The sequence below is a fragment of the Mixophyes fleayi genome, chromosome 7 (genome assembly GCF_038048845.1).
Source record: "Mixophyes fleayi isolate aMixFle1 chromosome 7, aMixFle1.hap1, whole genome shotgun sequence".
In the NCBI taxonomy this organism is placed as follows: domain Eukaryota; kingdom Metazoa; phylum Chordata; class Amphibia; order Anura; family Limnodynastidae; genus Mixophyes; species Mixophyes fleayi.
Window position 1 is genome coordinate 106,635,615 of NC_134408.1, and position 23,814 is coordinate 106,659,428.

Here is a 23,814-nt window from a genome sequence, read left to right on the forward strand (position 1 = left end):
AGTTACACTTCTTTTTCGCTTCAACACGGTTAATTTTTTTTTTTTATTTAAAAAGACTGTGTACTTTTACATAGGCTTTACCAGATGACATACTGGGAACACTACCATGAGGACTGGTGCCAGCACCTGCTTGCTGATCCTGCTCATATGTGGACTGCTTTTAATCCATTTTAATGAGGCCAAAGCACTTGTAGTGCAAAATATTCAATATATACTGCTGTTAGATATGACTTTTTACAGCCAGAAAAAATATTGTTTCACACTGGGGAATATGGGACACCCCAAAGCACTTGTAATGCAAAATATTCTATAGATACTGCTGCTAGACATCACTTCATGCAACCAGAAAAATGATTGTTTCACACTGGGGAATATGGGACAACCCAAAGCACCTGTAGTGCAAAATATTCAATAGATAGTGCTGCAAAATATGACTTTTTGCAGCCAGAAAAATTATTGTTTCACACTGTGGAATATGGGACACCCCAAAGCACTTGTAGTGCAAAATATTGAAAAAAAAATGCCTCCTCTATCCTCCTCTCTTCAATTTACACAAACACATTTTATTACATTGCTGTAATACTGTGCACCCATCATGGTGCATCCAAGTCAAATGTCTCACATGCTCACTCTCGCACTGACACTGCAAGTAATAAAAACAGTCCCAGTGTGATGTTTACACGTTTGAACTGCAACATTTTCAGAATTTTCTGCCTCTCTGCCCACCTGGGCACACATATAGTTTGCAGAGGCATCTTTAAAACATAGTTGCCTACTCTCCTGGAATGTCTGGGAGACTCCTGAAATTCAGGGACTCCCGGGAGAACTCCCAGCAACCTCCCGACTCCTGTCCCTTTCTTAGCAAAGTAGGCAAAGGCGGGCCTTAGAGACGCGACTAACGGTGAATTGTGTCTTCCGAGGCCCGCCCCCTTCTGCGATAGGCTAAAAATTGTGTCATTTTACAGAGGGGCGAGGTCTATTGACATAATGCCACGACCCCAGGACACAACTGTGAAATCTCCCCTCCCGGAGGGCAGTTTGCTGTAAAGGCACAAAAGTATGAGTGCATCTTGAAGTGTGCTGGATAGATCTCGTGTAAATGAGTGCACAGAGTTTTCATGTGTCCAAATCCATCTGCCCCTTCCTTATTATATGACCTAAAACATTAAAAATATCTGAGAAAAAAATCAAGACTTCAATGAAGATAAAGAGCGTCAGATGGGATTACACAGCCATGTGTAAAACCACATTTCTCTTGAACGTCAAATAAGTCACTTGTGTGAGATTTTGATAAAAGATTATTTCTCAAATTGGTGGTAATCCAGTTCTTCTTATGGGAAAGTCATTACATTACATGCGGCTGTACGTGTTACATGCAGAGGAACACAACACAAAAGTCATTATATATTTCTTAGGTATTCCTGATGTTATTGTCTAACAAAATCTAATGAAGTCACAAGAGAAAAACAGCTAGAAAAAATAATAAATAAAGCAGTAAAAAAAACAAGATGTCTTGTATAATGTACACCTATTGTAGCAACTGTGGATTATACTGTAATATTTTGTCTGTATTCATATTATATCTTTGTGTTTATGGGGACACAATAAAAATATAATGGTACCCAGTTAACTCCTCATTGTAATTCAGAACAGTAGGCAGTGGTACAACAAAACACAAAATATGGCATAACAGATATTTATATTTGCACAATGCATTGTAAAACTTCATGTTGCTCCAACAGACCCATTTCTTGTTAAGCTCTCATAAGCTTGTAAAAGGGAGCGTTTTTTGTCCCTGGCTCACCTCCTCATTGATCTTGACATTGCTGCAAGTCCCCTTTGCTTTGTTTAGATTAGAGATGCCATTGGAGCAGTAAGAATCATACTGAATGTCCAGGAAGTCTGGCGTAATTCCATGATCCAGAATGACCTCAGAGGACAGGTTCTGTGAATAGACCAAGCACATTCGTAAAAACACTGGATAACCATATCTTTATAATGTATGGGGGTATATGTATCAAGCTGAGAGATTTCCGGCGGGTTTGAAAAGTGGAGATGTTGCCTATAGCAACCAGATTCTACCCATCATTTTGTAGAATGTAAGAAATAAATTATAGCTATAATCTGATTGGCTTTTTAAATCAGCCGGAAAACTTTCAACTTGATACATTTACCCCATAGTCTCCATCACTACATCTCTTCAAAGTTGCTTTATTGTAATGCACATTTTATTATATAATTAAGTGACAATATTGTTGGGAACGGACAACTTTTACAGACAATCTAGCTGACAATCTCTTGTAATGTAGTTTGCTGATGGCATAAAAAGTTAATTGATTAGGGCCATCTACATTTGATTTTTATAGGCTAGTTTTTTTTTTGCAACCTACAAATAACTATTGCTGACACTGAGAGGTTAAAATCAACCATTAAAAATTCTATATACACAACATGTTAAAATCTAAGGAGTATCAGAGCAAAATCAAAAATTGGCATTGCCCACTGATAAAATATATATCAACTGTACACATTATAAATCTGAAGAACTTGTCCAATATAGAACATGACATGCATGTAGCTGCTGATTAATGTTTTGTAAATGTTTGCTAGACATAGGCAGAACTGCTCAAGCACTGAACAGCTGGATCTATGTACAATTTAGCCCCAATTGCAGCTAAATTGTACAGAGTGGTCCCATTCAGCACTTGGACCAAATGGTAGAATCACAAGACACAAAATGAATGAATGTGATTGGCCGTAGCTACACACTAGTGATTGCAGTCATACTCATTTTCCCGTCAGTCCATTTTATCATCTGATTGATATCAATCTATTGTTAATTGTGACTGCCAATAATTGCGGGCCCTTATCTAAGCAGTTATGTGCAGCCAATTGGTCTAAAAGAACTGGTCAGCCAAATCAATACATGTATGGTCAGTTTAATTAGCAGTGTGTTTCTTACCTGATAAGCCTCTGTGATCAACTGGACAACATTGCTGGAATCATTAGATAAACCTCCGACCACAGATTTAGGAATTAACTTACTGAGATCCTGTAAAAACAATGTAATATTTATAGTGTGAAGAAATGTAAAAGTAGCATGATATGCACATTATTAGAGCTACCAGCAAGCAAAATACTACTAATTTAGACTTGCGTGAGCAAACTCATTTTTGCTAAATAAATTCCCTTGTTGCTGGTGTGGAAATCATACTGCATTTCATACTGAGGGGCACATTTATCAATATTCACATTAAGTGAAAAATAGTTTTCAATCCTTATCGCAATGATAAGGATTGAACTATTTCTCAAATTTATGTACAACCCAGCACAGAAACAGCAGTTTCGATAAACTGCTGTTTCTGTGATAAAAAAAATCATACTTACCCCGCCTATTCGGAACGCGATGTCCACGGATCTCCTCCAGATCCTCTTCACTTGTCTTCTTACAGCAATTGCGCATGTGCAGTTCATTTATGATAATGTACATTATCAAGTACATTATCAAGACAAGTTACCGGAATTTATTTTTTTTCGGAACTTGTTAGATTGCGGATGGGAGCAGTCACCATACTGTAGAATGGTGACTGCTCCCAAAAACGAAAAGGAATGCAAAGCAGCAGATATCCACGATATCTGCTGCAATGCAGCCTTTTTAAATATGCAGGACACAAAGAGGGACATGTAATTTACGGTAAGTGCACTATCACAATTTGTTAAATATGCCCCTGAGTTACAGTTCATAGAGGCACATGTGCATGTCTGTGAATCCAAGACAAAATGTAAAGAGAAGTGTTTTAAAAATGTGTCCTCTTTGGCCAGTTCAAATGAATGTTGGTGTGAGGTCTGAGACAGTTTGTGATGGACTACTGAATTAGAAAATATTGATGCAAGGAAATAGGTACAGTTTAAAGATAAGAGTTTGTTTCCTTTTTGTCATTGCTTAACTCCGTCCTGACATCCTGCCACTGCTAAACCTCATGAGCTTGTGGAAAATAAAATTTCTGTGCAGTATTACTTGATAAACAAGGTTCATCTTTACATGAATTCTCACTATGGCCTTCTACATCTACATATTAATTCACCCAACTGCAGACACAGATACATACATACGCTCATGTGACAGGAACTCACAACATATATACATGGAAAATCAGAACACAATTAGCCTCGACCCCTATCCACTATAGCCCCACACCGGTCCACCTAAAAATGCCCACTTTGGTTCAAAGCATTGCAATTTTTTGTGCAAGCTCTGCCCTTTTTGAGGTGCCGAATTTGGGGCTGTACTGCCAATATCGGCACAGATGGGAGGTATGGTTAAGGTAATCAGAAAAATGTAAGCATGCCACCCACTAAATTTTCTGGAAATAAAACAACAACAACAACAACTTTATTATATTATTTTCAGTTAAAAGAGATAAACAATGCAATTATCTGCAGCTCTTCTGCCCCCTCCCCCAAAAGACATATTATATTATCATTCGCTTACCTGGTATGTTTTCACCATATTTGATGTGACTGCAAACACAACCTGGATGTTATTGTTTGAGAGTTTCTGGGCCAACTGTCCGACTGATGGGTAATCCTGTTTAAAACCATAAAACCATAAATCTTCCAGGCTAAAAACAAGTGCATTACAATAAAGATAAAGAAAAATGTTCACGTTCTTTCTGGTATTTTGTGTGGCTTTGCAAAGAGTATTTATAAGCACACCTTCTGCCTATACCAAGTAGAGGAAGACAGTTTTTTCACTGTTAACAAATTCTCATGCATATTGGGTCAGCCAAAAAAATGTGTATCCATGGGGGAAACAAGGGAAGAGCTTGTTCCGCACTCCTGGGATTTTGCAATAACATGGTATCTCTATTGCATTGCTATATATGTGTTATTCCTTGTTTTGACTAATGTGATATTTTATTTATTGGCCTGCTGCAATGAATTGGTGCAGTGAGAGGGGAGCTGGGTACCATGACCCCACACACTGTGCCGCAGGCAGCATGATTGCGCTAACACTGTGCATACAGTCCCTTTGAGCAGAATACTGCCCTGCTGGTGCCTGCATCATCATCATCATCATCTATTTATATAGCGCCACTAATTCCGCAGCGCTGTACAGAGAACTCATTCACATCAGTCCCTGCCCCATTGGAGCTTACAGTCTAAATTCCCTAATATAGACACACAATCACACACAGACACAGACACTGACTGCATTGCTGTGGAGTTTGGAGGAGGAGTGGGGTTGAAGACACGCCCTCTCCATGATCTGGCCATGCCCCCACGGTGGCACATATAATCCCTATATCTCCATATATTGAACACAAGATGGTGTAATTTCCATAATTAATGTAGCAAAAGACTGACGTTTTGTCCTCAAATAAAAAAACAAAGTGCCATGAAAGTGATAGCTTTTACTAACCAAATAAAAAATAAAATATTACTAGTCTTCCTGTATCCTTTTGCTTTGTGTGTGGTAATGAGCATTCACTTTCTGTTCCGTATCTCCAGTGGGACAGTTTATTTCTGGTTATCTCACTTGCTATAGGATTGTAGCACTTATCAAAGAATGAACTTTTCAGGTAATTAAGGTGTTGGCCCCTTTCCAGTGTGTCAGGACAAGTACATCGGTACCTTTAGAGCTAGGCTATGAATAGTAGATATTTTTATGGTTTTTGGTACAGGGCACTAGCATATCTACCATGGCTGTAGGACTTTGATGGGGGGAGTGAGGGAGGAATGTGATAACTGATGTCCCCTTACTTGTGCTTGGTCTGCACCCAGAGTCACACAGCCAGGCAGGCATAATACCAATGGATTTTGGGTTATAGGAATCAAAAAATCACGTTTGCAACATCGGCACAGCTTTTTCTGCCCTGATCTCTCTTGCAGATAGGCTAGGTCAAATTTTAAAATGCACCTGGTACAGGGATGTTTGTTCTGCATTATTTTTAGTTCTTTTGGTGGTATCCAAGAATTGTATTTATTGTACAATTTATCTTCCTATCCAGTCTGCTCCCTATACAATATATGGTTGCATATTGATATGAGCCGAGTGCTGTTCGGCCTCTACATAATAAGTCTTCAAAAAAGTATTTATTGCTATTCCCAAGCAGGAAACTGCTTATGAGAAAAATAATATTAAAATGATACTATACCCAGAATATGGTTCATTCATTTAATCTTCAATTTTATCCTTTGTACTTTCTGTACTGTGATTAAATATTGATTTCCATGTTTGGTAGATTTGTCCTTTAATAGTTGTTCAAAAATATGTCCTCCTATAATTTCCCCTTATTGCATTTCTTTCTATCCCTCTTCTTTATATCCCATATTGTATTGTCTTATTCAATATTCTTTATTCATCCTTTTTATGACATTTATCTCACAGAAAAACTGGGGTTCCTGGTGATCAAGAGTAATGAAATGGAAACTTTGGACTGATTACCAAAAATCTAAATTCTGTTCTGATTGGGTATGTATCAGTACTTTGTACTGCATTGTCTGTCTGTATTATTATTATTATTATTATTATTATCATCATCCTGATTCTTTTTTGAGTGTTGTGTATGATTGTTCGTGTATGTTCAACCTATTAGCATTGTTATTTCACAATAACTTGTCATATCGTAAAAAGCCATTTAGGGGTATATTTACTAAAGTGCGGGTTTGAAAAAGTGGAGATGTTGCCTATAGCAACCAATCAGATTCTAGCTTTCATTTTGTAGTATGTACTAAATAAATGATAGCTAGAATCTGATTGGTTGCTAGTGGCAACATATCCACATTTTCAAACTCGCAGTTTAGTAAATATACCCGCTAGAGTGATGAAGGTCATCAGTGTCTAATGTCAAGGTTCTACCAACGAAGAGAAAATAAATTCATTGTGCCAGGTCACAAACTATAACACTTACAAACTCATTACTCCTCTTGTACGTATTGTCTTCCAGATGACATTCTCCATTATTTGGGGTCAGAATAGCTGCAAGTTTCCCATCTCCAGCAATATGGAAGCCATCATCTGTGGCATACACCAGAAGCCTTGTGACATTCCTCCACCCAATCTTCTCCTGTGTAAATAAGGAAAACTATTAACCTACACCATCTAGAATTCTGAGTACAGATGAATACAGATAGGTTATTACCTAGAGATAGGAACTTGGTGGAGAGAGTAGAGGGGGTTTGATAAGTGATATGTCAAATAACTGGAACATAATCAGATTATAACTGTTAATATGATAAAACTGAGATATATTGTACTGGAACCGTGGCTAGATTTGTTTGTACAAGAACTTAATGAATGACCAAAGAATGACCGTACAAATTATTTCATACCTCCCAAAATTTAGAATCCCCAAAGCCTCATTCCTGTTCTGCCCAATCTCCCCCACAAATAGGCAAATTTGGGTAAAACTAATACCACTTTTCTGTTAAGCCACTCCCCCTTTTGGGATGTCCAGCCAAAATCAGGACAGTTGGGAGGTATGTTAATGAATCACTCTGTTCTTACATTTTTGGATTGAAGGATAATTCTGAAAATGCACATGATGGTAACAATGTCACATTAAAATCCCACCTGCTACCACATTATGACCACCCCCGTCATTAATTTAAGCTTTTCCATTTTTCCCCCCCAAATTCCTGCCTGATTGTCTCTTAAACTAACCACGAGAGTCAGGGGATATTGGGGCTGTCTCTATTACACGTGTCAATTTTGTTTGTTTGTAGACATATTGGTAGAAATGCCACTAAAAATGATTTCCCATAAAAGTGGTCTTAGAAGGGGCATATGGTATCTTATTGAAAGTATCAGCCCAGCTCCTGACATCAGAACATGATAAGTTTTCACCCCTACAGATGCAGCTATCTTGGCCCACAAATCCATGTGCTTCCCTGTACAAATGGGAGCATTTTCACAAAAAAGGAATATCACATCACAAACCATTACTTGCACGGTAGTTCTGCAATTCTGCAAATGATTCAAATATAAATAATAAGAATGTAAGATATACTGTACATACCTCCCAAAATGTGGGAATCTGGTATCTGGGCAAGAGGTGTGGCCACATCACAATGGGGGCATGTCTAGTGCTTTTGAAGCGCTAGGCTGCCGAGTACTGTGATTTCCTCCAAACACCTCCACCTGTTTACTTTGGGAGGTATGGATATATGTATGATAGAACTGTTACAATGCAAATACCATGGAATCTACGGCTCTCAATTATTCAGAACAGTCAGATTTGTCTCAATCCTTTCTCTAGGGCTCGTGGTTCACAAGAGGCCTACAATGTTTTGCACAGAAAGATCATAACCAACACATACTTTGTGTGTGGCCATCTCCCTCTCTGTAATAAACTTCTTATAGTTCAAACTCCTGCTTCTCCGTAAACGTTACCATTACTTTGCGATTTGGTGGAAATATAGGTGCACTTGTGGCAACCAAACTGTGCTGCACTTCATAAATGACTAGCGATAAATGTATCAAGTTGTGATTTTGAAAATCCAGCGATTTTCTCGGGCGAGTTTAAAATAGTTGATTTATTAACTGGCGATTTGGTGTAAAATCGCCGGAGAGGAGTTTCTTTCAAAACCGCCGTTTTAAAAATCGCTGCAAATCGTGGTCCCGATATTCCCCCACTCTTGCTATACAAATCGCCAATTGTATGAAGCTGCGATTTTGCAAACTCACTCGAGTTTGAATTCACAATTGCCAGATACAACACACTGCCAAACACATCACTGTTACACTGCAGGGCAATATTAATATAACAGGAGGCATAACGGAATTTTCAATAAACCATCTTTTTTGTTGCAGAAAAAACGATTATGAATTTTATTACGGGGGACAATTTTAGTGGTTCAAATGTAATTATAGATTAAATGTAAGTTTTTTTTGTTTTCTTAGAACTGGCTGACTGTTTCATCAGCAGTGGGCCAATATGTATATTATTATGATGTCAACACTTCAAATTTCATGATGGGGAAACCATTAAAAGTACAGACTTGTGACACTACAAGTGCTCATGTGTATGCTGACACTTGTAGTGCCACAAGTCTGTGCTCTCAGGAAAATGCTCTCGGGAACATCGCAGATTGATACATTTACCCCTAGAAGTCGTTTATAGAGTGCGGCACAGTTTGGCTGCCACAAGTGCACCTATATTTCCACCAAATCGCAAAGTAAAGGTAACTTTTACGGAGAAGCAGGAGTTTGTACTATAAGAAGTTTATTACAGAGACGGAGATGGCCACACACAAAGTATATGTTGGTTATGATCTTTCTGTGCAAAACATTATAGGCCTCTCTTGAACCATGAGTACGGTAAAAATATATGCTGATTTTTGCTCGCACTTCTACGGGGATTTCACTAAAATAATATGTGCAAGGTGTCTCTGCGGCCATCCCGGAGACACATTGCGCGCACTTTTTTTATAATTGTATCTCCCCCCCTATGACTCTATTTTGAGTTGCTTGTATCTTATACATCTGTTGGAAAGAAAATTATCAGGCCTATGGAATGGGCAAATATGCACCTTCTAAAATCATATCTTTAAAATAGGTGTAAATCAAATTTAGACACATCTCTAAGTGGCGTGGTTGACTTGTGTCTTGACGCCTCTACTTTACTAAACTTGCACATGAGCGTCTCTGACTCGCCTCCCCAAGCACAAATATGAGCTGCGCTCAAATTAGTATTATTTATTATTATTATTATTATTATTATTATTATAGATTTGTAAGGTGCCACAGTGCTCAGCTGCACTGAACAGTGGAGAAAACATAAAACAGAGACATGCATGTATACAAAATAAATGCAGTTATGAAAATAAAGGCTATGGAGGGACCTGGTCATGAGAGGGCTTACATTCTAATAGGAAGAGGACACAGATGAAACAAGAGGAGTGAGTATGGAAATTTGTACAGTTGTCCATGACTGTGGCTGGTATAGGTGAGGTAATTTCTTATACAGAGATGGATTTTCAGAGAGCATTTAAAGATTTAAAGGCTGTGGGAGAGTCTGGTAGGTAATTCCATAAGTTTGTAGCTCAAACCAAAATACCAATGCTTAAATGCAAATTGTCTTACATCCAGTTCTAAAGCAGGTCATTAATATTTAGAAGATAACAGATGTAGCTCACCCCACAAACAGCCACTTGCATCATGGCATCCAGACCTCCCTCTGGGGAATCCAGGTTTCCAGAAATGTTCTGCTTCCCAACCTGATCTTTAAACGTGTCTCCATTTCCCGTGAGATTGAGGATGTGTTTGAAGGAGAAAGGAGGCTGGCATGAATCAGGTTTGTCTGGGCAAGGGTTCTTCAATTGCTCTGGGTGGGTGCTCACAAATGGCAGCACAGTCTTGTCCACGAAGGAGCCAAAACCTGAGTGACATCAATAATATATTTTCAGAGGCAAATAACTTTTTTCCCACTTAGTGTAGATACAAATGGGTACTAGTTTTGTTCCTGTGGCACAGACAGATCAAGCTGCCACCACAAAGACCTGTGTGTATCTGCACTGAGGGATATGAATTGTCAGACAGAGAAGCGGAAAGTCCACTTACCAAATATATTTACCTCTCTGTCCACACCTGTTGCTGTGTAGGCTATGACAGAGTTCCTTATGGGAAATACTGTTTTTCATTGCAAACATGGAAGGCGTCATTGTTTTAAGTTGCCCATGTTATTGGCACTTGCTCTCAGAACCTGCAAACCTCCACTAACCACTTACTTCCCTCTGACTGGAGATTTGTCATGCCCAACTGACCAGAAGCATATCTGCCATCTATTTCTGTTTGCCGTTACTTATACAACTTAGTTCATGTTCGTTACCCAGAAAAGACAGGCATGTGTAAGGTCAATCTTTTCTTAGCGTGCCTTACCAGTTTATGGTTGCTGCATACTGTAATTGATTTACGGTATTGCAAGATTTTGAAGTCCAGAAATGTATGAAGCAAAGTACTCTTTCCTTGGTTGAATAAGTTGCTTAAGGGATTTTTAGTTATAAGGTTATGTGTCATTTTTCACTTGACAGGCTGAGTAGGAGTTTGGTATAATTTATTTGTTAATGAAGTGTTGTATGACATTGATGTAAGAACAATACTGTGTAATTAGGTCTAAGAATGGTGGGTGGGTTTGTATTCTTCCTGGAATGATTTGAACCAGCACTCCTCATTTTCTTTTATTCATTATCCTATGAGTAATAACCCATTAGAAATTATAAGCTGAAGTGTCAGGTGTTGAACAATAGAATTAGAGGCCATTCCCTGGTTATTGTGTGCCAACATATATAAGTGGCAGTAAAGTGTTGGCTCTTTGTTGAAGGTGTGTGACTGGGTGTTCCATGTTCTGTTCTCTCAATACCCTAGAAGTGTTGTAATACTTATTCGATGCACCTTGAACTTTGCATTAGTGTACCTTTATTTCTTTAAGTATTCACTATCCCACTTTTGTTGAATTTCTTATCACTCTGTGATGGAGCAGCTTTTATAGCTCAACAACCAGATATAGCTTCTACTTGGAAAAAGGACTAAAATAACTAATCTGATCTTGACAAAACTCAGCGCTGTCTGCTGACCCCACTTCTCTTACATTTTTCTCTAACTGAATCACTGGTCTAGGATGTTCTGATGTCTGGCATAACCAGCACACCCCATTCCTGAGAGTATCATGCCATTCTTCCTTGAGGTCTTCTCTCGAACCACTCCCCTCTTGTGCTATTCTTAGAAGGGGCACAGATCCCCCAAATGCCTTTTGAACACTCAATCCTCTTTGGTAGATGTTGTTTCCCCCAAAGTCTGACATAGAGGAGGAGTGGTCTGAATACTTTGGCACCAACTCTGGATAAGTCTATCCCTGATAGTGTGAGGGGCTTTTAAATCATTGGCTAGGGGGCTGTTATATATGATATTAAGATAGTTATATTATTAAAAGGGAGACTGAATAGGGTATGGTTGCTATGGAGTTATTGACAGGAATATTGTATACTCCCAATCTACAGGCTTGGTGGGTGGCTTAGAGGAATGATATTATTCTGCTGAAAAGAAGGCCATTTTTCTGTAGTAATCATTTTGGAAAAAAAGGATCACATGAGTACTTTTACTGACCCTTCCGTCTCGGGAGTGTACCATGCCTCCTGCTATCAAATATCTCTGGAAAGGTTTATCTGTATTCCTTAAAAGATGGCACTTTTGCAATGCTATCAGTCACTATATACCTTCACTTGATTCTGAGATTTACATATCGGTCCTATACCTACAACATATTTCTATGGCCAAGAAATTATGTTAGATGATCTTTTGACTCTGCATGAAATTTACACTATTTTCGACTTTTCCAAAAAGAATACACCAGGTTGGGGTGGCCTCCCATTGCATTCTATAAGAAGTATCGACAGGTGATGGGGGCACAACTGTTGCATATGTACATAGGCAAACCGCTCAGCCAAGTCTCACCCTCTGTGCTAAAGTTTGCCAGCCCTCCCCTGTCTTTGAGGGTCACAACATGTGATCCCCTGGCTGCAGATTCCAATTCTCCTTGCAAGGATCTTGGAATGTAGATCAAGTAGGCCAATAGACTTGGTGCTCCAAAGGAGCCAGTGCCAGCCAGAGGCACAGAGGGTAGACATCCTAGCCCAGCCCCTACATACCGTCTGTGTTAGAGGACCTATAATAGTTCTTCTCAAGGCTTGCAAATATTACACTTTATATGGTTCACACAGATCCCTTTCTTTACTTATTAAGGACTTTAGAATTATGGTAAAATGATGGACAATAGGCTAAACCCTGTTATTACTTCAATAATCCACTTTAATCAGACCGGCTTTATGCTGGATATGGCCACTCCTCTGAATTTTTAAGAAATGTTAATTGTAATATTGAAAATGTTAAAAGAATTATACCTTTAGCTGTGTGTGTTAGAGCTGACTCCAATATTCAAGGTGTGGAGGTGTGCAGTCCAAGATAGACATAGGGCAGAGCTATTACTGCCCAACATGCCCATGCGTTAAGGCAGCTCTGGCCACAGTCACCAGCAAAGAGGTGCTGCAGCAGCTACACACTGCACCCAGTACCAAACGGACCTAGGTGTTGGTGAAGGGGCCAGGTGGTGGCAGCTACTATTCTTCTACAACTGTGGGCACTTACACTCGCGGTGAGTGTCTGGTTGCCAAATAACTCCAGGAGGAGTGGTCAGTGATGTCAGATTTTTGACAATAATTGAAGCCCCAAGACAAGTCTGTAATACCAACCCCCCGACAGGGTGCAAAGTTAGCTTATCCTCTCTTCTATAACTTTACCATAAACAAAATCCAATATCAAATATGCTTCTGACCTATTTTTTCTTGTTTCATACTATTTTAAGTATCTGTAAAAACAGTAAACAAAATACAGTAGCAGGATTTTTTTTCATAAAAAGTATATAATCAAAATGCATTCTGACGTTTTTATTGTATACAATTATATGTACATTAACACTGCAATTTACTGAAGTAAGAAATGATAGTTTAAATAGAATTGAAATGTGAGCAGCTCTTACTTGTGGGCTAAACATCTTCATGAACAGCTGTAGCAACAAAAAAACCCAACACCCTAAAGGCATAGGTTTTCATATTTTAAGTAGTTGTGAAAATGACCTGGTATACTTTATTCTATAAAAGTTGTCCCAGAGCAACATCATTGCAAATCAATAATACATATAATATCATTTTTATTTTTTCAAAGAATGTAAAGTATTTATTTTTACACATAACTTTATAACTGTATCCTGATTTCCCTAATTACAGAGGTCACCTTGTGTACCCCTGTCTGAGCTATATTGCATTCAAATACTATTCAATGTATCTGAAAGTCTGTCAGACAGCTTGAAATGATGATTGCAAGAGCAGTTAACATGGACTTTCAGGGCAAAGCAGTTAGAATGTAGAATGGAGCATCTTGTACTATTTTTACGTTTGATCTGTCTTGTTCTCTCTCTCTCTGCTTTGCCCCAAATGTCTACGTGAATGACACTCGTAATATTCATCAAAGATTCCTTTTTCAAGCTCCAATAGGCATACTGTCTGCTGGCTTTAAATGGAACACAGACCAGGCGAAGGAACAACACAGGGTAGCCACCTGCAAATGAGTCCATTAACACTAATATATTAAAGCTAAAATAGTACGTCCCTCTCTACGCTGATTTGCGCTGGCTTTCTCTGAATCTACTGTATATTACCAGTCTTTGTGGAGGGGTTAATGTAGGTCCCATACATGTGATGTTTTAGTGGTAAAGTCAATATGTGAAGAGTACTTACCTATCTGAGCTGACTTGGTTATACTATTTAAGGCAAGAAGTAATTGGTTTCCCAGCTTTTTCACATTCTCAAGATCATCATTCATGGAGAAAGAAAGGTCCATGAGGTAGTAGAGGTCTACAGGATACCCTTCTGCCCGTTTAAACTTCACTTCAAACTCCCCACTCATACCTGATAATATTACAAGCACAGTGTTAGTTCTAATGCACAAAGAGTTCACTCACATCAGTTCTCTGCTTGTGTTCCCTTTCCTGGAATTATTTTATTACTATCATACAGTGGTATTTAAAAGCAGTGACAAATCCTTGTTACACACTAATCTTTCCGTTTTACATCTTGAATTCTTTCATTTTAGGGGTTATATTTACTAAACTGCTGGTTTGAAAAAGTGGAGATATTGCCTATAGCAACCAGATTCTTGCTGTCATTTTATAGAATGTACTCAATGAATGATAACTATAATCTGTTTGGTTGCTATAGGCAACATCTCCACTTTTTCAAACTTGCAGTTTAGTAAATATACCCTTGAGGCTTATATACAATCTTCCCATGGTTTCCAATGGATGAATAGACAATTAGGAGGCACAAACCAATGTAAAAGAAAAACAAGTAAAAAAACAAACTATTAAAGCTATGAAGTCCCTTGAACGTTGCATGTGCTTCTCTACACTAGCAGTGGCGGATCCAGGGGGGGCGATCGGGGCGATCACTGTACATATGCAGCCCTTCTTGCATACTCAAAACAGCAGAGTGTGGGCGGCTGGAGGATGAACTGTGTCACTGGCCGCCCCCCCAAATTATGCTATGGATCCCAGCTTATAAGTGTTGGATCCCTGCTTTTAACATTCTCACTTTTGTAAGGTGTTGTTTTACCTCCATTTATGATGTATTTTACCTGGTCGCAATTGCAGTACAATTCGTTTGGGCGTCAGCTGTACCGTGCCATCTAGAGGTTGTGAATAGTTAGACAGCGGGTGACTTTTAGGGTTAATGATATCTGTCTCACCACAGCCTCGCTCAGCCAGCACTCTCACGGTGTCACATCGCACTGAGTCTGGCTCACCCGCATTGGTGAAATTCTGTACATGTAAAATTAAAAGAAATTATTTAGATTTACAGTTACAATATGTTCTCAGTCCATATTCCCATGTACGTTCAGTAAAGCCTATAAGCATAGGCTATTTCCATCAGAAAATACAATTTGGTTACAAATATATATTTATTTATATGAATAAATAAAAAAGAACTGATTATACACAACTAATTCCTTTTATTCGAGAGACTCTATGGCATCCGTAACTATGGGTAGCTTACTTTTCCCGGTTGGGTTGAGACAGGTAACAAAATACATGCCCTGGATGTTATATAATGACGCCCCTCCGCTTGCCCTGTGTCTGTGAGTGACTTCCCAAGCTTACTGTTCAAAAATATAAACACAACAAGACAAGAATTGGACTGCCATGAAGTCTCTTGAAGAAAAGGAATTAAAGGTAAATAATCCATTCTTTTCTCCTTAGGACTCCATGGCAGTCACTATGGGATGTACCAAAGCTATACAATAGGGAGGGCCACGCAATGAACAGAGTCAGCCAGACCTGCTGCAAATTAAAGATTATTTATTTCTTCCACACTGAACATCTGAGGCTCATAGGATATTAATGACTAGTGAGAGTATGAATAAATGACCGTCCAGCTGCTCTGCAAAGCTGCACTGTTGCAACCTTGCTTGTCCAAGAGGTTGCAACTGATTGCGTTGAGTGGGTCTTGAGGATCTCTGGCACCTTTCTACCCTTACTCTTGTAGGCTGGTTTAATAACTTCTCTGATCAAACTGGAAATGATTTGATTAGAGGGAGCTTATGGCTGGGCCCACGAGGAGCTGTTCTGTCCTCCTGAGCCCTTTTGTTCTAAAAAGATATATGGAGATTGATCTAACAAGATCCAGTGAATGACGTTTTCTGTCACTTTCATCTTTAGGCTGTGGAGGAAAGGATGGCAGCATTACTTTATGATTAGTGTAGAATCTAGACACCACCTTAGGTAGAAATCTGGATGAGCTCTGAGTACTACTTTTTACAAGTAGATATTGAGAAAGGGCTTTTTGCATCATAGTGCTCACAACTCCCCCACTCTTAGAGCAGATGTAATTGCTATTAAAACAACGACGTTCGGTGTCATCCACCTCAAGTAGACTTTCTGCAGAGGCTCAAAAGGCTCAGACATAAGTGCATCTAGACTAGAACTAAATTAAGATCCCATGCGACCACAAAAGGCCTGATGGATGGATGCATGGAAGAACTGAATAACCACATTTTGTCAGGCTAACTTGGTACATAAGAATTCGGTCAATGCTGACACTTGTACCTTAAGAGCACATGCCGCATGGCCTTTACTGACACTATCCTTGAGGAAGTCAAGGACCTGTGGAACGCCAACTGTTACTGGTTTCAATCTAGAGCCACACCAGGCAATAAACTTCTTCCAAATGTGATAAACATATTACAATTCTTCATCCTTGCCTGTAATAAAGTGTTGAATACCTGTTTGGGTACCACTTTCATACTGAGCAGATACCACTCACAGTCCATGACAACGAAGGCAGCCTCTCTGGATTTAGATATAGAATTGGGCATTGGAATAGTATATCTGGCCAAAGAGGCAGAGGCCAAGGCTGTTCTCTAAGCATTTCCCATGTTTCTGGAAATCATGGACGACGAGGTTAGCATGGAATAATTGCTATTATTTCTACCTTCTCTTTTCTGATCTATCTTTCAACGCTGTATTCTCTGATTTACTCTCCCTTCTTGAAAAGCCCAAAAGGATTGCTTAGAAGTAGTAGCCATATTTAGCCTGCCCGGCTTATACACCCGACATGCCTGAAGTGCTGATGAGCAGAAGGAGGGTACCTAGACCTTCTATCTGGCGGCATGGGTTAGACCTAGCTCCAGAGGACCTTTGTATAACAGTGCCAAACATATCACCAAAAAGCAGGGATCCTGCAAATGGAAATACACAGCCTGGTTCTCCATGTTTGAACCCTATGAACTCTGACACGTTGCGTGCCCATGCACAGACCACCAACAACCAGAAACTGGCACCAAATTCAAATGTACTAAACTAGAACCACTGTCTCATGCATCCGGGCAGACAGCTGCATCCATGGCTTACCGCATTGTCTGGTCGAGATTCTTGGAACAAGGTCAGCACCTACCTACAAAAAAAACAAATTCTAGAGGCAGGAAAAAAAACAAATGAAGAGGAGGGGCCGCCTTATATACCATCTAATTGGGAAAATGAAGCTACCCATAGTTATGGCTGCCATGGAATCCGAAGGAGAAATCTTAATGGAACAGTGAACCAAAATATACAAAAGACTGGTGAAATGTTTATTAGCTAGACAAAGCTTGACAAAGTATTTCTCAGACAAGAAAATATTCTAGATACTAATTGTAATACCATTATCTAGAATGTCACTGTTACCCAGAACAACCAATCAGATCTTTGCTTTCATTTTCCAAAGTTACCTGTGCACCAGCTGCCCTAAATGTCCTTCTATTATTTTGAAATAAACCCTATATAAATATAATGTTCATTTAATAATATTTATTAATCTAATTTTTGAAAACTCCCTCTTGTTTTATTCTTTGTGGCATCTACATTGTTTATTTATGATATTTTGCAGCATAACAGCACAAATTTTATGAGGTTTTCAACTTAAACAATCCTCTCTCCTATAAATTTCATGCATGTTGTAAGGTGTAATAAACTGTACTGGATATAGTAATGAAGTTCTTTTGTGACGTAATACATTTATGTAGTTCTATAACATACATTTTTGTTAAGCTGGCTTAATACTTTCAAATAATATATCTATCTACTTCTATCTCTATATATATATATATCTATATATATATATATATCTCTCGCGTCACAATGTTTTGCTGTTTACGATGTTTAAAGAACAAGAAGAAACACTCTTTATTTTCTAATAACATATATTTATGATTAACTAAATCTTTTCACTGTTCTACCCTTTGGAAAACAAAGCACATTTTGAGGAGAGTTGCACCTTTCTTCCTCACTACAGTGTAAAGTTGTCAGTCAAATAGGGACATTTTCCAGTGACAAATCTTTATAAATTGGTTCCTGGTAATTAGTGGATTAATTGGAAACTATAGCAACAACAGACTGCTCACACCTGGGCTGAGGATTATTTCCTACAACCACTATCTTCCCGTCCTGCAAGCTCAGGTGCGGTTACAAACATTGCTTGGAGAGCAGCAGGGAATCCTGACGGAGGGGACAGCTTTTATACTGCTGGGACATGTGTAACCTGCCATTATAGCTCTTTACATACCTGGACCATCCTACTGACCAGCCTACCAACAGCTGGGGAGAGATGTAGGTGAAATGGTTTGTGGCTGTGAGTACACACTGATACCATATAGGGGCATGTACTATAAAAAACTACTGTACTGTATGTACACATAGCCAGTTGTTTTCTCCCCTTATTGTATCCCCTTCTCTGCACCAACCTAACCAGTTTCCGCACAACTCTTGTTACAAGCTTCAGGATTGACTCCTGTCATGCAGTTTTTTTTTGATGCATTTACAAGGCAAATAGCCTATTTGAGACTGTGAGCCGTACTGTACACCTCCTAGAGGCACCCAGACTAGAGAATTAGCAGACGCCACACCTGTCGTCTTTATATCTATACAGGTTCTTACAGCCAACCGCCGCTGTCATGTCTCCCAAAGCCACCAGCACTAAATAGGCCGGAGCAGAAACTGCCAGAGATGGACATGAAAATGGAAAACTTCCCATTGGTCAATTGTGCAGGTGTCGTCTGCCAGTGTTAACCATAATGTCAAACTGGTTAGCTGAGAATTTAAAGACAACATAACCAGAGGCTCTCTAAACTGGAAGAATTGCACTCTGAAATTGAGGCTAATACCTTGGCCCAAATGCTACTTTTGGAATCCCTTTACAAGATCAATGACATCCAAATAACAATCAGGTAAAAAAGCAAATATGGATCACCCTGCTATTTTCTGCCACGCTATTAAAGCAGTAATTAAGTGGGCCATTATTCCAGACATCACAGCATACTGGAAAGTACAGTGCAGTTTTCCAGACAGAGCCATGTCCACCCAGGAGCACAAGGGTAAATATCAGGCCAACAAAAGGGAGCCTTGTTACTATTATATGACTCGTGAAAGCATCACCGGTTTTAGGCAAAGCAAACCTGGGAAAATGCTTGTCAGGCTGGTTAAATATAATAGTAGCAACCCTAAAACTGTGACAATAATAGATGCACAGGGCATTAAAGCCTCGGACCCTGGTAAAATGGTAAACATACATAATTATAAACTAAGTTGTAGAAGGTCAGTGACTACTCAATGTAAAATCACCTGGGTCATCCATATCAACCTGCTGCTGTCTCTGACTTAGGATTACTCATGTGGAAAATGTACCTAACATGTATTGTTATGTAAATAAAAATAGTTCTGAAAATCCACATTTCTACTGTTTCATTCTTAGAGTAAATATTCCTATATGATACAGATCTGTAGTTTTTCTCCATCAAACTCAATACCGTGTAACTTGTCACTGTGCCGTTAAATAATGTGTAGCTTTATCATCACTATTCTTCTAATTGTGTTCTTTATTGCTCAGAGTATGCAGTCTAGGCCTAGAACAACAGATATCATCAAGTAAGAGTTTACCAGGCTTTTGTATAGACACAGTGGACCAGCTCTCATCCAGGTATGACATGTTCTTTTATTTTATTAACCTATAATATTAACATGTTAGGTTAAGATTTTCTTAAATATTAACCCGACATTTTATTTTGCTGTACTGACTACACAATACTCCCCTATATTTACAAAGACAGAAGATGAAAATTTCCTGATAGTGTCCCATTAACATTGTTTTTCCTCACTGAGACGTTACACCAATTTAGAAATAGCGACATTGTATCTGTGTATCTAATAGCACTTGTATACATCAATATACTTTTGTATGTACCTGATCAACATGATGTGCCACTGACATAGACCATCGCACCACTTCAATTCTAAAGTGCTTTAACACAACTTTTAAATGTCTACTAACTCACCTCCTTCTTACACCAAGCACAGTGTGGACCAGATTGGATACATTCCTGGCAGTTGTTTGCTTTAGTCTTAGTGCATACTTCACTATAAACTGTAACAAGAAAGAATGTTTCAGTATTATTACCGTATTTACAATCTTTTTTTATGTTTGTAAAATATTTATAGCGGTTATTAAAAAAGAAATGTACTATACAAGCGGGTTGTGGAGTCATGGGGACAGTGGAACATTTAGGGCAGCAGCTCAGGGGCTCAGACCAATGGTGGAACTACCACCATTGTGGGGGTGCAGTGGCTATGGGGCTTGGAGGTCAGGGGTAGGGGGGGCTCTGTAGTCGCTGCACCAACAGTAGTTCCACCACTGCCTGAACCCAGGGCCGGATTTACCGCTAGGCAACCTAGGCACCTGCCTAGGGCTTAGCGGGTCTCGGGGGGCCCAGCACGGGACACAGGAGCAATTAAAAGAAAAGTAAAAAAAATCCGGCCCCTCCCCCGACTCGCGGCATTCCCCCCACCCCTCCGCGACGGGGGGGTGCCGTGAGTCGGGGGAGGGGGGTCTGGTGCTCCACGATCAAATGCATTGGTGGACAGTGGTTAGCAACAGGCAGCCAATCGCTAGGCTGCCTGTTGCTGTGCAGCAGACAGGAAGCAGGACGTCTTCACTTCCTGTCTGCTAATCAGAGGAGCGACGCTGGCCAGCACTACTCAACTACAGGTAAGTGAGGGGGGACTGCCCTGCATATCTATAGGGAGGGGGGAACCTGCCCTGCATATCTATAGGGAGGGGGGGGAACCTGCCCTGCATATCTATAGGGAGGGGGGGGGGGGGAACCTGCCCTGCATATCTATAGGGAGGGGGGGGGGACCTGCCCTGCATATCTATAGGGAGAGGGGGAACCTTCCCTGCATATCTATAGGGAGGGGGGGGAACCTGCCCTGCATATCTATAGGGAGGGGGGGGGGAACCTGCCCTGCATATCTATAGGGAGGGGGGGGGAAACCTGCCCTGCATATATATAGGGAGGGGGGGAAACCTGCCTTGCATATCTACAGGGAGTGGGGGGGGAAACCTGCCCTGCATATCTATAGGGAGGGGGGGGAACCTGCCCTGCATATCTATAGGGGGGGGGGGGAAACATGCCTTGCATATCTACAGGGAGTGGGGGGGGAAACCTGCCCTGCATAGCTATAGGGAGGGGGGGGGGGGGGAACCTGCCCTGCATATCTATAGGGAGGGGGGAACCTGCCCTGCATATCTATAGGGAGGGGGGAACTGCCCTGCATATCTATAGGGAGGGGGGGGAACTGCCCTGCATATCTATAGAGTGGGAGGGGGGGCTGCCATGAAAATCTATAGGGAGGGAGAGAGGTTGATATGTGTGAAGGAGGGCAGAGGAGGGGGGCTGATATATGTGACTGGAGGAGTTTTGATGTGACGGAGGGATAGCTACCGAGTGGAGGTAAGGAAAATAGCTGCAGGGGGGATGGATGCAGGGTGGGAGGTAAGAAAAATGGCTGTAGGGGGGTTAAAGAAAATGACTGCAGCAGGGGTTAAGGAAAATGGCTGCGGGGGGGGGGGGTGGTTAAGGAAAATGGCTGCAGGGGTTATTTAAAAAATAGAGCAGCTTTGGAGGGCATAATCTCATGATTGTGTGGTGGTCACATGGATGCTCTCTGTGGTCTCAGCAATCACTAGAATACTAAATATTAGTGAGATGGGGCTGGTAGAGGTTTGTATTTGATTGACCACAAATATTTACATATTGCTTATATATGCCTGTACAATGGGGTACTTTTAGCTGGCCATAATGGGGTGTTTTGTTTTAACTAAAGGGCCTAATCATTCAGGGTTTGTTAACATTTTGCATTATAATAAATTTTTGCTTTTTCAAAACAGGACGCCAACTTTCCAGAAGCCAGCGAGAGGATAACAAAGTTGCAAGAGAGAAGAGCAAGAACAGGTAAGAGACAATGGCACAATCTGTCTAAATTTGAATGCTGGAGAATACACCTGAACATTCATATTCAGGAGTGTTCCTATACACATATATATTCGGGGGGGGGGGGGGGCGCTGCGGCCATATTACCCTAGGGCTGCCAGAACCCTTAATCAGGCCCCGTGTGTGTGGCCACTGTCTGTGTGTATTGTCTGTGTGTGTGTGGCCACTGTCTGTGTGTATTATGTGTGTGTGTGAGGGGCCACTGTGTGCGTGTATTATGTGTGTGTGAGGGGCCACTGCGTGCGTGTATTATGTGTGTGTGTATTATGTGTGCGTGTGTGAGGGGCCACTGCGTGCGTGTATAATGTGTGTGTGTGTGTGAGGGGCCCCTGCGTGCATGTATTATTATGTGTATTATGTGTGTGTGAGGGGCCACTGGATGCGTGTATTATGTGTGTGAGAGGGGCCACTGCGTGCGTGTATTATGTGTGTGCGAGGGGCCACTGTGTGTGTGAAGGGGGGGGGCGGCCCAAACCGATATCTTGCCTAGGGCCCCATGAGGTGTAAATTTGGCTCTGCCTGAACCCACTATTATCTCAGAGCAAGAGTACTGAAGCTTAAACAGGAAAAAGAGCAGTGGGGACCGGACCACATTGTCTGTCCAAATTTTTGCTAAGGGAGCCAGCTCTGTAGTGTTGCTCCCCTGGCTCAGACCTATAAGGTTCCCTAAATTTCTCCTAGTGACACAATTCTACAAGAGATAGACCAAACCTGGGGTGAAGGACTTGCTGTTGATCCACATGAACTTAGTTGACAAGAGATTATTGCACTTTATTGCAAAATACCTTGAATATATTTGCTGTATATATTATAACACTTTAGGATAGAGGCTTTCTCTCCTAAAGTGTGTTTTCATGAAATACTAACGGCACAAGTTGTCTAGAATGAATATTAAAACATTATAGAAGTCATTTACAAAGTGCAAAACATCTGCTGTGTAGTGCGAACCCAGCGTTGGACCCATCATATGTCTCCCTTCGCTCAGGTGCACCCAGAATTCCACTGAGGTGCATGGTTTTACTGAGCGAGATGCTGGTGCTTGTGGAAGAGCAAAGGTTTGCACAGGCTGAGAAGAGGAGTTTGAGGAAGTGGGGTTTCCTTACAAAGTACTAAGCAGGCGGGCCGATGGCCAAGTTTTATAGAGCAGCGCAGAAAGATTTTGCTTTATGGAGCAATGTTATTGAAATGAAATTAAGAGAAGGAGAAGGGGTATTTATTATTTCCATGCTGTGCATAGGGCATTTTAGTATTGGCTTCCGGCAGCTGCCAGGGGGAGGTGGGCGTGCAGGGGGCGGGGCTCCGAAAATCGTGTCATTTTGGCCCCACCCCGTGATGAAATGACGCAAAATGCAGCGATTCCCGGTGAATCGTGGCGTTTGAACCGAATTCTGCCCACTTTACTAGGA

The 23,814-nt window shown here is 40.5% G+C and overlaps 1 protein-coding gene and 1 long non-coding RNA gene across 3 annotated transcripts in view; one reads left to right on the top strand and one right to left on the bottom strand.

Annotated features, from left to right (window-relative positions):
* The window catches only part of LOC142097961 (uncharacterized), a 40,749-nt gene extending 20,696 nt beyond the window's left edge, over positions 1-20,053 (top strand). Inside the window, exons 2-3 of the long non-coding RNA XR_012678283.1 lie at positions 6,392-6,475; positions 19,969-20,053. This is a non-coding gene — a long non-coding RNA (uncharacterized LOC142097961). The remainder of the gene's footprint in view (positions 1-6,391; positions 6,476-19,968) is intronic.
* The window catches only part of ITGB2 (integrin subunit beta 2), a 94,483-nt gene that overhangs the window by 36,136 nt on the left and 34,533 nt on the right, over positions 1-23,814 (bottom strand). For both annotated transcript variants that reach the window (XM_075180254.1, XM_075180253.1), the window contains exons 3-10: positions 20,414-20,502; positions 15,188-15,371; positions 14,293-14,463; positions 10,141-10,382; positions 6,915-7,070; positions 4,493-4,588; positions 2,963-3,052; positions 1,805-1,945 (exon numbers count right to left, since the gene is read on the bottom strand). In XM_075180254.1, the coding sequence (XP_075036355.1) occupies positions 1,805-1,945; positions 2,963-3,052; positions 4,493-4,588; positions 6,915-7,070; positions 10,141-10,382; positions 14,293-14,463; positions 15,188-15,371; positions 20,414-20,502 (1,169 nt within the window). The remainder of the gene's footprint in view (positions 1-1,804; positions 1,946-2,962; positions 3,053-4,492; positions 4,589-6,914; positions 7,071-10,140; positions 10,383-14,292; positions 14,464-15,187; positions 15,372-20,413; positions 20,503-23,814) is intronic.